General features: G+C 38.3%; 1 protein-coding gene and 1 non-coding gene across 4 annotated transcripts in view; both read right to left on the bottom strand.

The window, feature by feature from the left end:
• Positions 1-12563: 12563 nt before the first annotated feature.
• Positions 12564-18004, bottom strand: part of MON2 (MON2 homolog, regulator of endosome-to-Golgi trafficking) — a 110377-nt gene continuing 104936 nt past the window's right edge. For all 3 annotated transcript variants that reach the window (XM_039256216.1, XM_039256217.1, XM_039256218.1), the window contains one exon: positions 12564-13481. In XM_039256216.1, the coding sequence (XP_039112147.1) occupies positions 13318-13481 (164 nt within the window). In that variant the 3' untranslated portion in view covers positions 12564-13317. The remainder of the gene's footprint in view (positions 13482-18004) is intronic.
• On the bottom strand, positions 17242-17372 carry LOC120248061. The gene has a single exon (XR_005532484.1). It is a non-coding gene; the product is annotated as a small nucleolar RNA SNORA38 (small nucleolar RNA).

Genomic DNA, 18004 nt, shown 5'->3' with positions numbered 1-18004 from the left:
ATCAAGAGACCTAAATGACATGATCTATTATTCTAAGGGCTCCATAGGTCTCTCCCATCAGCTTTCACCCACTTTTCTGCAGGTCTCAAAAGCAAACTAGGTCATGAATGGTTTTTCCCACCTGCCCGCATTCTGATAAAGCACTTCATGTTCTATATTTTCTAACTGCATATTCCTTTGGGGCAGTGGCCTAGCCATAGTTTTTCTGCTTTCCCCATGGTGCCCAACCATGATCTAACAAAAACACTTAATGAATTGCATTAGACAACCATTCAGACGATTTTAATATTTTTGCCTTGATTATCCGGGTCTTAATGATTCCAGTGGCTTTGTAGATTTTACAAAAATGGTCCTAATTCTCCTCTTAGGTACAACTAATCTGGCCTGACTTTTGACGATGATTTTGCTTTTGTTGCAGAAATTATAGAGGAGTATTCAGTGAGGTAAGTAAAGCAAATCCCTGGTCAGGTTTCTTTACAATGGAGAGGGTGGGGTGTAATAAAAATTACGGAGAGAGATTGTATAGTTACAGTGAAATCTCACAGCTTTCTTGACACTTTGTTTCTATACACTGAAGAGCTAATGTCTGCTGTCAGGTTCCTTTGGCAATTCTTTTGGGGTTACCCCACAAGACAAACTATATTTTGAGTGCACTCATGCTGAGCAGTCTTGCCTACCTAACAAAAGGCTATTACACTTTTTTAAATTTAAAGTTTATTTATTTATTTTGAGAGAGAAACAGTGCAAGTGGGGGAGAGGCAGAAAGGAAGAATCCCAAGCAGGCTCCGTGCTGTCAGTGCAGGGCTCCATGCAGGGCTCAAACTCCTAAACTGCAAGATCATGACCTGAGCCAAAATCAAGTCTGACACATAACCAACAGAGCCCCAGGACAATTATATTTTTAAACAGCTGATTAACTCAGTTTTTATATATTAAGACTAAATCAGGAACTTTTAACTTTGGGGCATTTGAAGCAAAACTGTTTCCAAACAATCTTTTGCAGATGTCCCATATGCAGTAACATCTACATTTCTAATAACTGAGGATATTAAAATGGCATTACCATAACCCAGCTCTCCTTTGGTAGAAACTTGAGAAAGGCACCCAAAATACTGCCTTAGTCTTCTTTCCCATTAGTGGTTTCTGCTAATGAAAATTATTGAAATGCTTGAAAACCGGTCTTTAACAAGAAAGCTAATTGTGCCAAGTAAATGTCAAAAATACCACAATTGTAAGTTGTACCTTTCATAAGGCAAATTCATCTTGTAGGACACTGTCAACAGTCAAAATATCCAATAGGTAATTTTCTCTGGTGTACAGAGGAATATAAAAGTGAAAGGCTGATAGTGCTTCTTCTATTGGAGATTATGGCATAAATAGAACTATGGTACCAAAAGTAAGTCACCTGGGAGCAGTATAGTCTCTGTAATTTAGCAAACAAGAATAACATGGGAGGAACTACCTCAGAAACGTTCCTACATAGTTTTGGGTGAAATTTACTTTTAAAGCAGAGGATAAACTATGAATACTGTATCTTATAGTAGTTTCCTATCTGCTGACCCATTTTAACATTCAACCAATTGCCAGCATAATTTGTAATACTTTGATGTACAGATTAACAACTGTCGATCCTCTCTGTAAAAGGTTAAACGGTGTAGTGGGCAAGATGATGGCCACTGCTGGAGGAGGGCAAGCTTGGCTGGCTGAACGAAGTGTCTTGGAAAATGACAGAATTTTATTATTAGTTTCTCCATCAATCGAGATTTGACCTACCACCCTGGCACTTTATAACAAGTCTTGAATTTATACTGGCCCTTCATATCAAGAAAACAAGCTCAAAAAAACCAACATTCCAGTATTTTCTGGATTTTAAGATTTAACATAAGGTTCTTTACTGTCCTTCCCACAATGAGGCAGCTCCATCCAGGTGAGATCAGATTAAGGTTATCTCTCAAAGCTAAACCAAACCAAATCAAGGCACATTTATTAGATCACTTTTGAATTACAAAAGCACCAAGTTCCTATTGAAGGGAACAAAAAGAATTTAGTTGGTTTAGATTTTTTTCTTCTCCCTATGACTTTTTTTCTTGTGAAGTATTACCCTTTTTTCCGAATGAAGCATCAACTATTAAAGAAAACTGCATTTTGTGATTACATTATATTCAAAGCTGATTCTGAAAAATCAAAACCAGTATTATATACTTAAATTTACCACCGACTTATCTAAGTAAACTAAAAACTTTCAAATACAATTATCTAATTTCAGGGTATTTAAAATATCAAGAAATTTCACTAGTTATCCAAACTACATTTTCTTTCTACAGACACTGTGTCCGACTTGAAGTAGTTGTACTTCACACAAAATGGACATTATTAAATGTCCATTATTAAATTTTAAGTCCAAGGTATCCAGAAACTATCCTTTCGATTCCTACCAAGATCCTTTCCTCCCATAGTAAAATGCAACGACATAAACGAAAAAGTATGAGGATCAAAAAAACAAAAGAAAACAAAAACAAAACGAAAAACCCACAGACCAAAAACTTACCCAAGAAACCACACAAAACCCTATCACACCAGCAAAACTGTAGCCCCCATAGTCAAACCAAAAAGAAAATGGAGGGGGGAAAAAAGCCACAGCACACTGTAGATAAAATTTATTTGTCTCACACATTTAAAAAAAAAAATCTCCATAGTACACTGAACTATAAATTCAATCTTCTCAGAGTTGCAAACAAAGTTTAAAGAGAAACTTTTAATTGCTTTAGGTTTACATTTCAGAAACTCTTAAATTTATTGAAGGAACATAGCAAAAAAAAAAAAAAAAAACAGATTCAAAAGGTTAAGACAAACTTTATGATTAACGGGTCTACTATGCCACTTGTGCCCGAGAGGGCAGCCCACTCCACTCCCGCCTACAGCTAAAGAATGAAGTAAAACAGGTAAACGCTAAATTCTGCACCCATTGCTAAAAGAAGCATTTGAGACATTTAGGGTGGAAAAGTTATCTGTTCACGTCTTACACAATTTCCCTCCTTCCTTCTGGAGTAAAGAACCAGTCCAAGGCTGAGCTCCTCAAAAACGCGCCCGCCCGCCCGCAATGCCTGCCTCCCTCCGGGAACCCGCAGAACTAACGGTTTCCGCGCCGGCAGCGCCGGGGCTCCGCGGGCCATCCCCGCGTTCCGGAAAACAAAGGGGATTCCCAGCCATTGTCCTCCGCGGCGCTGAGCATCACCAGCACTAGCAAGGCAGTAGCTTGCGCAGTTATCTCCACAGCGGGCAATGTCACAACCCGACCAACAGCACAAACTACTACCTCAGCCAGGGCCATGGTGTCGGGGAAGCAGCGGACCACGCCGAGGGCGAACGAAGCGGCCGCGGCGCTCCTCAGTCCTTCGCCGCGACGTCGGGCCGGCGCCCCGGCCCTTCCCCGCCGCGCCGCGCCCGGAGACCCCGCCCAGCGCCGCGCCGCTCGGCCGCTGCGGGCGCGCCCCGGGAGCGCCGGCGACCAGGGGCAGAGGCGGCGCCGGGGCCGCGCGTCCTCTACGTGGCCGACCGTTCTGCTAAGAGAAAAGGTGCGGAGGGGTCCTGACGGAGGCGGCCGCTTCCTCCGCTGCCCCGAGGAGAGCGCGTCCCCGGGGCCAGTCGAAAGCAGGAAATGGGCGGCAAAAGAGCAGCCAGACGCCAGCGCGATCCGGACGGTCCCTGAGGCGGCGAGCCGCGCTCCCGCTCTCGGCCCGACGCCCGTCAGGAGCTCCGGACGGTCCCCGCCGCGCTCCCGCCACACCGCCCGCGGCCCTCCCCGCCCCGAGCCCGCGGTGGGGGCTGGGCAGAGGCCGGGCCAAGCGCCCGGGCCCCCGCCGCCGCCACGCTGCCCACACTCTGCGCCGGGCCGGCTCTCCGCTCGGGCGAACGCCTGGGGCGCTGCCCGCAGAGGACGCCGGCTCCGGCGCCGCGACAGTAACCCAAGTCACAGCCCGGAAGTTCCGAGACCCCCCGTTCCCTAGCACCCTTCGGGGATGTCCCGTACACCTCTGCAGGAGGCGAAAATAAAAGCCCCGTAAAACTGAAACCGAGCCGGGCGACGTGTTGGGTGGCAGCGGCCGTGGCTCTGCGAGCGCTGACACACGACCCGTCTCGCGCTCCGCTGCTCCTGTGCTTCCAGACGAACCATAGAGATCACTTAAGGAGGCTCGCGCGCTACTCCCCACCACGTGACCGCCCGCCAGGCCGACCCCCGCGCCGCCATCTTACATCCGGGACTGAGGCGGCGTCCCCTTTCCCCGCCTTGGCAACTTTCGACGTGTCACTCGGAATCAGCCCCAAAAGGGGGGGACCCCAGTTCCACGTCACCGAAGTGCTGAGGCTGCGAGCCGTGCCCCCCCAATCCGCTTAACGGGGTAAGGTGGCGCCCCTAACTTTTCCCGGTCTTTGCCCGCAAAGAAAATGGCGGCACTTACCGCCGTCTAAGTGGACACGTTGTCACTCTGGCCGGGTTTCAAAGTTTCCGGCACCTCCTTTCCTATCCCGCAAGGACACGGCCGTTTGCGCTCCACCCCGCGGGTGGCCACCCTGCTGCATTTCGCAGAAAACCGGCGGGAAAGCTGCTGCACGGCTCGCTTTAATGCGCACGCTCCTGGGACTTCTGGGTGGGTGGTTTTTTGTTTTTTTTTTTAAGGCCAAGTTTGGGAGAAAGGCCCGCTGCCGTGAGCCTCCTCTGCTGTTGGCCCAGGCAAGTGACTTTTTGCCTCACATGCAGAGATTTTTGTAGGAAGTTAAATCACTCGAAAGAACAATGAAGCAGAATTTGCCCAATGTAATACAGAACGTCGTTAAATTCGAATTTCGGGTAAACGAGTAATTTTTTAATATTTGTACTTAAAAACAACTATTTGAAATTCAGATTCAGTCGGGCATCCTATATTTTTGTTAAATCTGGTAACCCTGTTAATAACCACACTTCTGCAAATACAGGCTACAAATAACAAAAGTAAGGAACAGAGTAATTAATCTGTGTTCGAACTTGGGACTGCCACGCAGACTTGGATCCTTTAATGGCGGCAAGGGGCCAAAGATTCAGATTGTAAAATACGGGTAGCAATGTGTAACGGACGTACGTGTATAATTCCTTTTTGAAAGAGTAAGCTTCCTCCCCCCCTCAGCCCCAAAAAACTACAATATAATTTTGAATAAAAGATCCTCTCGGCCAAGAGGCTCATTGCAAAGTAAAGATTACATAACATGTTCTTTTCGTTTCTGTTCTCTACACTATTAGTGATAGAACACAATTTCATGAAGAGCAAGTCTTCAAATTATAACAAACCGTGCCTGACAGGATTCAAAAACATTTGTGTGTAATATGCAAATTCAGAAATAAAATACACTTGACTGTGTCCACTAACAGAGCTCAATGTTAGGCTTATTATCAGCATTTTTTAAAGCAACTGCTAAAGGTAATTTGCCTGATGTCCCTGTGAAATATTTCCAATTAATAACATTTATGTATTTATTTTGTGTACGTGGTTATGTATTTTATGTATTTGTTTTTGTAAATATATAGAACACACTTGGCAATTAAATGCTTTACCTGACAAGAGCAGAAAGTCGACTATGCATCACAATGATGGTTACCAGGAAGTCTGTAGAAACTTTACTAATAGTTTCCTTATGATTCCTACCACCCTGTCCTGATAAGCAAAGATTGGGCTGTCATGGCATCACCCTTGGAGTTTCACTCAGTGCACAGTGAACCACATTATCCTGCACCATAGAAAATGACATATGTCCTCATAGTACAGATTTCCAAATTAAAATTGTCAGTTGTTTGCAACTACAAATACAGTATACAAATACATTAGAGCAATCAAGTTTCCAACTAAATTTAGTCATTACACTACTTCAATTGCACCACTCCTTTCCACAATTTACCCATTTTTGACAGTACTGACACCAATGTACTCATCATCAAGACACAATATATTGTTATCAACTCTCTTTGATCCTGCCATAATATACAGAATTTTACCATCCTTTCCCTGTGTGACTGCCCTCAGCTGATCAATCCTTCATCATGACTGCACAGCAGGAATATTGCAAGTTTCTACCTTAGCCTTCCCTGCTCTGTATTCTCTTAGCTCAATCCTGCTTATAGCTGCAAGTTTATCTTAGTTTTATAATTTACTTTAAAAAATAATCACTCCAAGCTCCTGCCATCTGAAGTCTAGTCTGGCTTTCAAAAAATGTCTGTCACCTGGCCTCAATCCCTCACAGTCAATCCTGTTTGACACAACACACCGAAATGTACTACCAGTTTTCTCATGTTTCACAGATATGCCTTGCTCACATTATTTATTTTTACCTGAAATACCCTCCAATATTCTCTGGACCCATGCAAAAAAGACCTACCTACCCATTCAAGGCCCACTGAAAATTCTATTTCTACCATCAAGCCTTTTCTTTTTTTCTTTGTAATTGACTTTCCTTCTGCATACTAACAGTGATAATACCTTAAGCCACACAAGACTAGCCTAAGGTTCCCTACTTTATGACTGAGTATTAATCTGTACTTGTCTTTCACAGTACTTTGCACACTTGTTAAAGATCTGTATTTTCTGCAAAACTGAATTCCATGAGGGCAGAGACTAACCTAATGCCTAACAAATAATAGAACTAAAATATCAAGGATACAAGCACTTTATATACAGTCTTGTCTTATTTTACATATATGGTTTCAAGTAGCTATATGTACCTGAGAACTTATAATGACTGCGCATATAGGAAGGACACAGTTCTGAGCATACAGTTCTTCATACACAGTGGTTGTCCAGTGAAAGCCAAAAATGTGGTCTTGTGAGAAGGCATGGGTTACCTACTCGTTTCTTGGATGATGTGTATCAAAGTATATTTAATTTATGTAGTACTGACCTAGGTGCCAGAGACAGGACTTTACAATACTCTTTTTTTTTTTTTTTTTAATGTTTATTTTTGAGATCAAGAGAGTGGGATAGAGAGAACCCCAAGCAGGTTCCGCGCTGTCAGCATAGAGCCTGATGCAGGGCTCAAACCCACAAACCCTGAGATAGTGACCTGAGCCAAAACTAAGACTCGGACACTAAACCAACTGGGCCACCCTGGCGCCCTCACAACACTCTTTTTAAATCCTAATAAACAACTCTTACAAGTTAAACACCACTGTTAAATCCATTTTATGGATGAGAAAACCAAAACAGATTAATTAACTTGCCCAAGGTCACACAGTAGTAAACAACAGCCAGAATTTGAACTAGAGTCTGACTCCACACTCTGGACTCTACATCACTATAATAAAACCTCTTCTAGCAAACTACAAATCAGTAAGATGTTTTGAACTATCCTGAACCAATAATAAAAGCCCAATGCAGTTCTGGAGATCAGAGCCATTAGGCAAATCTTTCCTTCACAGTATTTGAAGTTCTTTGTTACTTCCCAGTGCTTATTTGTAGAAACAGTAATTGCCTAAAAAGTTTTTTAGATTTTAGTAAGCCTTGAATTTTAATGGAGAAGATTACTTGTGAAACTAGCATGTTGTAGGGAAAAAACTGCGTCTGAAGGAAAACATGCTAATGCACAGCCTTTAACTGTGTCTCTAGCAAGTCACTTCAGCCTTCAAACCCTGACTTCCTCCTCTGTAAAATGTAAAAAAAGGTTTTATAATATATAAAACCTTCTTTGTAGGACTGCTGTGAGGATTAAAAGAAACCATAGGTAAAGCCCTGGCTGACATATATGAGGTACTCTAGAAATGATGATTAAAATGAGAAATTAGAAATTGTATTATAACTATCCCTAATTGCTATAAGCACTATGTAGTCACTTTTCAGTGTCATACACTTATTACACAACTCAGGTTCTCAAAAAAGAAATTTTAAAACAAACTTTTTCTTTGAAAAGGAGAGGAATGGTCTGACATTGCTATAGATAGGCCATTTCAATATTAGCCTCACTAAATTAAAAATAAATAGCAAGCTATAAGACCAAAAAAATTATTAAGAGTCTAATCCATATAAGGGTTTTCACTTGATCTACAATTTTAACACCAAATTCTACATCTATTTTCTTTCCAAACTGCTGAGAGATACTTCACAATGTTCTTCTAACAGTCTATATTCTTTTCATTTTTATTTTACATATTAATAGTTTTAACAAAGCTCTCAGAACACATCTCCATTATTCTATTTTATAAAAGTTTTTTCCAAAATGACCATATATGTAAGCCATCCTAAACGTATCTGAATCATTACTTATGAAGTATTTGTAACCAGAGTCAATTATGTGGGGTGTCTGAAAGGTGTTGAACCTAGTGGGGATGAGAAAGCAAACACAAAGTACATTAAAGAAGGAATCATTTACAACATCTGAAAGTAAATTCTCAAAGCAGTTATGATTTTAAGTTACACTGAGAAAACTAGCAGTGCTGGAACATAATTAAAAAACCTAAAATCGTGCTGAGTGGTAACTGTAAAGCAAATTAAAAATCTATGTAATCACAGCTATAACTATGCAGTTTTTGTGAAAAATATATCCTAGGCCACAAAGAAAACGGGTTTGAGGCCAAGAGACTTTTATGATTACGATACATAACTGATACGTCTCAACAACATAAAAATTCTCAGGAGAAAGTGTAACAACAGCGGTATTACTTTCAAGAACTGTGTTGGGAGCTAAAAAAGAATCTCACAAAATTAGATAAATATATCCAGTCTGACATAAACACCATATGGTAACTGCCTTAAGAGACAGGAGTTGTATGTTATGTGTTAAAATTATGACACAGAGGTAGTAAAAGCTAGAAAGCAAATGCAATTTGCACAGTTGTGTCTGAAGCCTAATACTTTATTTTGTTTTTCTAGATAAAAAGAATAAGATTGCAATATTATAGCCTTGGAATTTTTCTCCCATCTAGTAAAACTTCACAGAAAGGAGATGCTATATTGCAATAGTTTCCTAATAATGGCATGGTTTAGCAGATCTTCCCTGGTTACACCCTATTGAATGTTAGTTTAAAATTAAACTTAATGTAACTACATTTGAAGCAAGTGGAAATGATCTCAGAATTCAAAGGCAAAATAATTTTCTTACCTGAGGGATTAGAATCAATCCTACAATGTAATTAAGAATGTTTCAACTGACCTCCGTGTCACTAGAAGCACTAAGCACAGGGATACCAAATATACTCTATAAAGACTAGGAGATGAGTACTATAACACTGTAGCTCTTCTCCAAAGAATACTGTTTTACCATAGAAAATTAGAAATAGCTGAAATACATGGGCAATATGCTGCCTCGAGTCTTTTTGAAAGTAAATAAATATTTAGGTAACATAAATCTAAAATAGTTCAAAGCATTTGCCTCCAAAAACAAAGAAAAACCCTCTCCAAAAGAAACCAAATAATTTTTAAAACCACACTTAAACAGATTTTAAAGACTGTCTTCCAGAAACATGGTATAATCTCTATCCATGTAACAGAAAAGACATGTTTAGTTCCAAGTTTGGTTGCTGAATTCATCATATTTATAGCAATCCCATTTGTGAGCATCCCGGCTGCTGAATCTTGTGGTTTCAGGAAGATAGTAGAAGCTACAATCATTACTAGAACTTGTTCAGCTATTTTGAAATAGCAGGGGGACTTCACCTTTGCAAAAATGCAACAGTGGCCAAAGCAGAAGGTATTTCCAGAATCTCATTTAATAAAAAGACAGTTGGCAGTGGTTCTACCAATAATAGCTCTGCTTCTTTTGAACAAACTATAGGTGAAATTAAAGAAAGACCTGGAACAGAAGAGGTAGAAAATAAAAGAGGAATGAAAAACAGAAAAACTGGGAGAATGTATAAAAAAAGAAGGTAAACATAGAATTTTTTTAAAAGTGGGAAGGTAGAGGAAAGAAAGTGATTCAGGAGAAAACGAGAGAAAAATATATAGTTAAACCTCTCAAGTTAGAGTAATAAAGGGGTGCCTGGGTGGCTCAGTCGGTTAAAACATCCAACTTCGGATCAGGTCATGATCTCACGGTTTCTGGGTTCAAGCCCCTCATCGGGCTCTGTGCTGACAGCTAGCTGAGAGCCTGGAGCCTGTTTCGGATTCTGTATCTCCCTCTCCCTCTGACCCTCCCTGGCTCACACTGTCTCTCTTTCTCTCTCAGAAATAAATAAAACATTAAAAAAAAGAGTAATAAATTTATCAAATAATTTGAATAGTTGACCCAACAATGTCATTATGAAATCAAACCTAAATTCAAACCATGTATTATATTTCTCCAAAGAATTCAGGGCGCCTGGGTGGCTCAGTCTGACTTCGGCTCAGGTCATGATCTCAACAGTTTGTGGATTTGAGCCCTGCATCCGGCTCTGTGCTGACAGCTCAGAGCCTGGAGCTTGCTTCCGATCCTGTGTCTCCCTCTCTCTCTGCTCCTCCCCTGCTCACACTCTGTCTCTGTCTCTCTCAAATAAATAAACATAAAATTTGTTTTCAAAAATGAAAGAAAATGAAAAGTGGTTTTCTTTTGGCCAGACGTTCATGTATTTTCTTTTTCTTTTAGCCCCTACAGGCTCCTAATAAGTGTTATCACAAATGTATACAGTAAAACTAATAAAATTTTAACACTAGTTACACAGAAATACTAAATGAGACAATATAAAATTACGTGTTTTCCTTTTTGGCATTGATAGGATTATAGGAAAATAAAAAGTAAGCTATTCAACTTGAAAACTAGTTTGTTTCTTTTATAATGGAAAAAAGTTAGAGAAGGACTATAATCTGATGTTGGAATATACCTGCCTCCTGACAATCTATATTGAGAGGCAGGGTCAGTGTGAAAAAAAATATTAGGCTTAAAATTCATTGTATTTGTAATATGCATTCCAAAGAACATTATTACTAATGTTTCAAGGACTAGTTATGTTATATAGTGATCTTAGCCTTGAGAACTACCTTTTATAATGTCTTACTATCTACTAATCTCACACAGCCAGTTCTTCTGGTCACTAAAGAACCCAATTCACACCAACAAGACACAGGCATTGTGTTAACCTCCCCAGGGACCAGGATATTTTAGAAAATGCAGATTAAGAAGAATGTTTGACTCAAGGGAATGAATTGCTGGTAGAGACTCCTGGGGTGGCAGGAGATATTCTGGGAGGAAAGGCTCTAATTATACCACCAAGTGGGCAGCCCACTTTGCTTGTCACTAAGACTGGCACAGATTACCATATTCTATGGTATTAACACACTCATGCTTTTTTTGATACAGGGAATGGTCCTGGTATTGAAGACTAATACAATATTAACTAAAACTACTCAATTTATATAAATGTATGCTATATACCTTTGACTTGTATTTAACTTTCACTGGAGAATAATTTTTATGATTGCAATTGATTATTTCTCCAGAGTAAACATTTTCACTTCATGTAAATTCATGGCAATATTTTTAACATGTTACTTAACTGGTATACTACCCTTGTTAGTCTATTTCAGTACTTTATCAGTGATATACAGATCTAATTCCCAATTTAACATATGCAAAAATAGGAAATAAAACTGAATACACAGCTTGATTTTTTTCACAACTTTAAGGAAAATGCAGAAGATAGAATCTAGGAAATGCCATATTAATTTACCCTAATTTTATGTGAAATTATAAAATAGAAATTCATTAATTCATGTAAATAAAAATAATATCCCCTTGATAAAAGCCTTACCATGTTTACAGATAACAGTGCAAATTAAATAATTTCACAATTACAAAAGCCTCAAAATTGTATCTCATCCATTACTTCTAGCATCTTCTCCTGATTTTAGAATTATTCTGAAGAGTCTGAAATGTATAAATTCTATTAAAATCAAAGGTCTTCCAGCACTAACATAATACTGAAACCATAATGATTTTTTAAGCATTATTTTAAATATCTTTGTGTCTTCACATAAATGTTTATGAAAATGTAACTAATACGATAATACCATAATCCATTAAATAAAAAATACAGTAAGCTGGGTCAGTTTTTTAAGAAACAATTAACTAATGTACTCAAGAGCATCTTTCTTCTTCAAGACAGTAAAGTGAAACAAAATTAGCAATTTACTCCATGACAGAAAGTTTACTGTACTTCTAAATGCTTCACTGTCTCCAAAAATACACTTCTCATTGTTTTAGAATACACACACATTTTATATTTATGGGTTGGCATAGTGATTTTTTTCTTGAGAAGACATTACAAAATGAAGCACTGAAATGAACAAAATTTCACAGGCAAAATTTAGGAAATCTGGAATCATCTTGCCTGGATCATAATTCAAAGACAGTGATAAATGCTTAGTCAGTGAGAAAAAGAAAATCAGTAGAAATATAATATGAAAGTCTTTAAAATCCAAACACCAAATATAAAAACAGACAGACTTACATGAAAGCTGGGAAAGATATTTAAAGAAATGAGGTATGACGGAGTCAGAGTGCTACAATATATCCCAATGTATTAAGCTAATAACTATACTTAAAGTTGCAAAATCAGCAAATCACAAACTATTTGCTGCTGTGTTCACATGACCTTTCTGGTCAGATGTTTAATAGTCACTAGTAAGTACAATTAAAGTAAGCACTAAAGATACCTGCATGATCATATGGTAAGCATACCTGCCGCTTAAGAAGGCAAATTATAAGTAAAAAATGTAAGCAAACAATTTTGTATTAATAATAAATACAGCTTCAAGCATTTAACATTATCAGTATTTTAAAAATTTAAATAATAAATGCAACTATTTTATACAGAATTGTACCATTTATTATACACACAAGTTTATCAGTTCCCTTTGTTTACAAAGGCTGGTTATAGATAATATGGAATGTTACAGTACCATCTTGCATAAAATTTTAGTACAATTTGTACTTGAAAAAGGGTGCAAAAACACCAGCCTAATAAATCTGACTGAATGAAATATCTTTTCTTTCTTTTTAAAAAGTACATCATTAACACATACACCACAAACTGTACATAAGCTCACTTTTAAATCATCAACTGAAGATACAGTAGCAGGTATTTTGCAGTATTAACTAACTTTCCATCAGTTTAACTTACTAAAGGCTTCCACTGCTACTCACTCAGGAGCCTTTGTTGACATGTAAGCTTCTAATATGAATTACTGAACTCAAGGTAAGTACAATTTAAAGGAGGCCGACAACAGCTGCCAAGAATTATTGGTAGTAAGAAATGTCGTTCTCATAGAAGACTCACTGAGGATCCAAATTCTTTAGATAATCTTTCTTCTTTAAAATTACTGTAGCTGGTCAAGATTCTCCATTTTGAACTTTGGATGCTGGTGGTTGCATGAAATCTTTAAAAGGAACTAGTGCCTCTTTAAGGGCAGAGCAGACTTCTGCAGATGAACAGGTGATGCATTCAACGAGAGTTGGGTATAAAGCAATCACTTGTGCCCAGGTATTTCCATCAACTGCAATTAAAAAGTATAAAATCTCAATAGCATGTATTTAAATAGTAGAGATTATCCAATTAACATAAACACAATCCTTTAAATACAAGGAAAAGAAACAAACCCCCAAGTATGGAGACTCCACAAGCTCGTACCCTTTTTGTTTTTTTAATCTTTGGAAGACTTCCTGAAATATTTAATACGATATGAGGGAAAAACATATGGTCACTGTGCAGAGTCATCCATACCAAGGAATGTGATAAAGTCCATTTTAAATGATACTTTGATTTGTGAAGGCCTTGGAAGCTAACAAAGTAACCTGATATTCAAATTTTGTCATTTTCAGTGCAAGTGCCAGGCAATGTAGTGCATATTTCAAGAATACTTAGAATTAGAAAACAAGCCAATTTCTTGCAGTTGTATGCTAAAAATGAAAATAATTAAATGATTTTCCCAGTAATGTCCCTGATATTGATTCAAGTGACCACACAAAGATCCATTCTTCTCTTGTACTGCTTCCTAATCTTTAACGGATATCACTAGATTTTAACTTCAGTGTGGAGGGACATGTGTGTGTTCCTCTGCACTATCATCAACAAGTAGTACAGTTGAATGCTATTTGGTGAATGGGCAAAACTGTTATACTTCAATTAGTTTATAATTTCCTTATACTCTGAGATTACATATTACATTTCTATTTTCCTGTAAATATTGTGCATATTGCTGAGTATGCAATATGCAATAAAGCCAGCTGCCAGATTTTGTTAGACAGTATATGTATATGACAGTCTGTAGAAGTCTCAAATCTAGGAGGCAGTCCACTACAAAAGAAAGAATTTTATATTATACATAAGGAACTCTGATTCAATTTTTCACTCCAATTTCTTTTTATCTCAGCTTCTGTTGGAGAATAAAGGAATGAATTTCTCAAACTAGTAATCTTCAAAATACTTCTTATAAAAAACAATGGCGTGGGAAGTTTGGCACATGTAGTATATATTATCTTCCTTTTGCGGGATTCATAATTCAGATGAATTTATTAAAAACTTGAAATAAAAAATAGGTTTAACTTTATCTAATCCAGAGTTTCGAAAATTAATTTGATTATGGATTTTTTTTTACATTCAATATCTACTGACATCACTCATCATCATTAATATTCATTCCTGAGTACAAATCTTGGGAAATGCTGAACTGTTCATGTAACCCCTTCCTCACCCAAACAGGGGCTTCTTAGAGTGGGAATGGGAAGAAGAAAAAGGAAGTGGGGCTTATGGGTAATGGTGAGGGAGGGAATGTCAGGCTAGCACTCTTTTTATCTGTTTTATATCTTGGGAATCCATAACAGATCTCATTTCTAAAAAGAATTTTGTGACTTAAGAGAAAACAAATAGTTTAAAGAGAAGTTTTAAACAGTCTACTCCTGCTGTTTTCTGTGAAACTTTCCACTAATCATTTAACAAAAGATTGCACAGAGAGGATTCTGGAAAAATGGCAGAGTAGGAAATACCAGGAATCTGTCTACACACCTAGACAACAATTGCATTGGCAGAATCTGCTTGATGCAACTATTTTGGAACTCTGGAGTCTGCTGAAGGCTTGTAACTTCCAGAGGTAGACTTGGATAGCATATTGTGGTTAATTTTGGTCAACTGCAGCTCTTAGCACAGTAGGAGCTACCCATCCCTCCCTAATAGCCATGTGGTAGGCAGCTGTGCACATGTTCCTGGAGCAGATTGCCAGCAGAAGCCTATGGTGAGCAAAAAGACCCTATCCTCCAAATATTGGGGATTTGTGCTCTGATCTATGCTTCTGATCACAGAGGTATAGACAAAGGAGCTTCAACAACAAAAAACAACTCAATTCAAAAAATGGACCAAGGATTTGAATAGACATTTCTCCAAAGGAGATATACAAATGGCCAATAATGTACATGAAAAGATGCTCAACACCACCAACATCAGGGAAATGCAAATAAGATACCACCTCATATGCATTAAAATGGCTACTATCAAAACAGAAACAAAATTTAAAAAAACACAAGTATTCGTGCAGATGTGGAGAAATTAGAACCCTTGTCCACTGATGGTTATAATGTAAAATGGTACAGCCACTGTGAAAAATAATATAGTGGTTCCTCAAAAAAAAAAAAAAAATAGAGTTATCATATAATCCAGCAATTCTACTTCTGGGTATATACTCATAAGAACTGAAAGCAGGGTCTTGAAGAGACTTCTGTACATACATTGTCATACCAGAATTATTTGCAGTAGCTAAAGTGTGGAATTAACCCAAGTGTCTACCAATGGATAAATGGATAAGGAAAATATGACACACACACACACACACACAAACACACACCCCAATGGAATACTATTCAGCCTTAAAAACGGAATTCTCCAATATGCTACGATACGAGTTAACCTCAATGACATTATACTAAACAAAAAAGCCAGTCACAAAAAGACAAGTATTTTATGATTCAACTTATATGAGATACCTAGAGCAGTCAAAGTCATAGTGACAGAAAACAGAATGATGGTTGCCAGAGCTAGAGTGGGGAATAAGGAGTTATTGTTTAAAAATGTAGAGTTCCAGTTATAAGATAAGAGTTACGGAACAGATGGAGACAGTTATGGTGATGACTGCATGCGACTATCAAATTAATTAATACCACTGAACTGTACACTTAAAAATGACTGATAATATATATTTTATGTGTATTTTACAACAATGAAAAAAAATGGAAAAAGAAAAAAAAGTTGCACAGACTGAAACCTATCTAGACTGCCCCAGATGGAGAGTCAACTGACAAAATTAATTCTTGGCTTATAACTGGAAAATATAAAAATACACTGTTTAAGGGGCACCTGGGTGGCTCAGTTGGTTGGGCATCCAACTTCAGCTTAGGTCATGATCTCATGGTTTGTGGGTTTGAGCCCCGTGCTGGGCTATGTGCTGACACCCTGGAGCCTGGAGCCTACTTTGGATTCTGTGTCTCCCTGTCTCTGTCTCTCTCTGTCTCAAAAATAAATAAATGTTAAAAAATTTTTTTAAAAACTACACTGTTTAAGTTCACATCCTAAACTCAGGGAAGGCTCTTCAAATTTCTTAAAATATATTTTTTTAAAACCTACCACAGATATGGGGCACCTGGGTGGCTCAGTGAGTTGAGCATCCAACTTCAGCTCAGGTCATGATCTCACGGCTCCTGGGTTGGAGCCATGCATCAGGCTCTGTGCTGGCAGCATGAAGCCTGCTTAGAATTCTCTCTCTCTCTCTCTGCCCCCTCCTACCTGTCTTCTCTCTCAAATAAATAAATAAACTTAAAAAAAAAAATTCCACAACAGATCTTGGTGGGCACCTTGGGATTACCTATCAAAAAGAATGAAAAAGCTGTTATGTATTGATATGGAAGAATCTCCAAATTTATGAAGTGGAGAAAAATAAAGAGCATTCAGAACAGTAGGTATAGTATGGGGCTATTATGCATATTCATTTATGTTTAAAACTGGGGTCATACTGGAGTATGTATATGCATTTACATAATACATTGTTTTTACATAATAAACTTATGGAAAGATCCACAAACTAACAAAAATGGTTAAATGGTTGCCTATGGTGAGGTCAGAACTAGACATATATAAAATAAGATAAAGATATCTTAAAACTTTTCCCTGTATGTTTTTGAATTTTTGAACCATGTATATGTGGGTACTAGCTAGTCAAATTCTATTTCACTCACTCACTCACTCACTCATTCATTCATTCATTCATTTTTCTCTGTTGGATGGTTGATCTTGAGCCTGCATGGAGCAAGCTGGCCCCAGACTTCTCCAAGTCCATGTTTCTTTTCCTCCAACTCTTACGTGTCCAAAGACAGGGAACTACAGACACGCCTTTGTAGGAGGGTTACCTATTCAAATTTTAAAGATCAAGTAAAATGATAAAAACAAAATTCCACCAAATTAAAAATAAGTCCACCAAATGCCTCCTCTCTCACTAGAAAACCCTAAAACAAATGACCGTTTCAAATAATTTTGGACTAGCTATGAGCAATCCAACATATTTCCACTGGAAATGTCTGGCTTTTTCTTAGGTATCATCTTTTTCCCTATTAATGAAGCTTATCATAGCTTTCTGTTACAATACCATCATTTATGGTTACATTTAATTAAAAATTTCACTTCATATATCCAGAGCCACAACTGAAACTCTCTTAGACAATTTTTAACAGTAAGTTAAATCACGTTATCATTACTACACTGCCCTATTCTTGGCCTACTGGCTACGCAAAGAAAAAAAAAATTTACTGTGTTTTCCTTCCCTTTTCTTCCTTTATACATATTCTGGTTAAATTCTTTTTTTTTTTTTTTTTAACAGTTTATTTATTTTTGCAACAGAGAGAAACAGAGCAAGAGCAAGGGAGAGGCAGAGACAGAAGGAGACACAGAATCTGAAGTCGGCTCCAGGCTCTGAGTTGTCAGCACAGAGCCCGACATGGGGCCTGAACCCACGAACCGCGAGATCATGGCCTAAGCCAA

Source organism: Hyaena hyaena, unplaced genomic scaffold, assembly GCF_003009895.1.
Source record: "Hyaena hyaena isolate Hyena2069 unplaced genomic scaffold, ASM300989v1 scaffold_565, whole genome shotgun sequence".
Lineage (NCBI taxonomy): Eukaryota > Metazoa > Chordata > Mammalia > Carnivora > Hyaenidae > Hyaena > Hyaena hyaena.
This window is presented reverse-complemented; position numbering and strand designations above follow the sequence as displayed.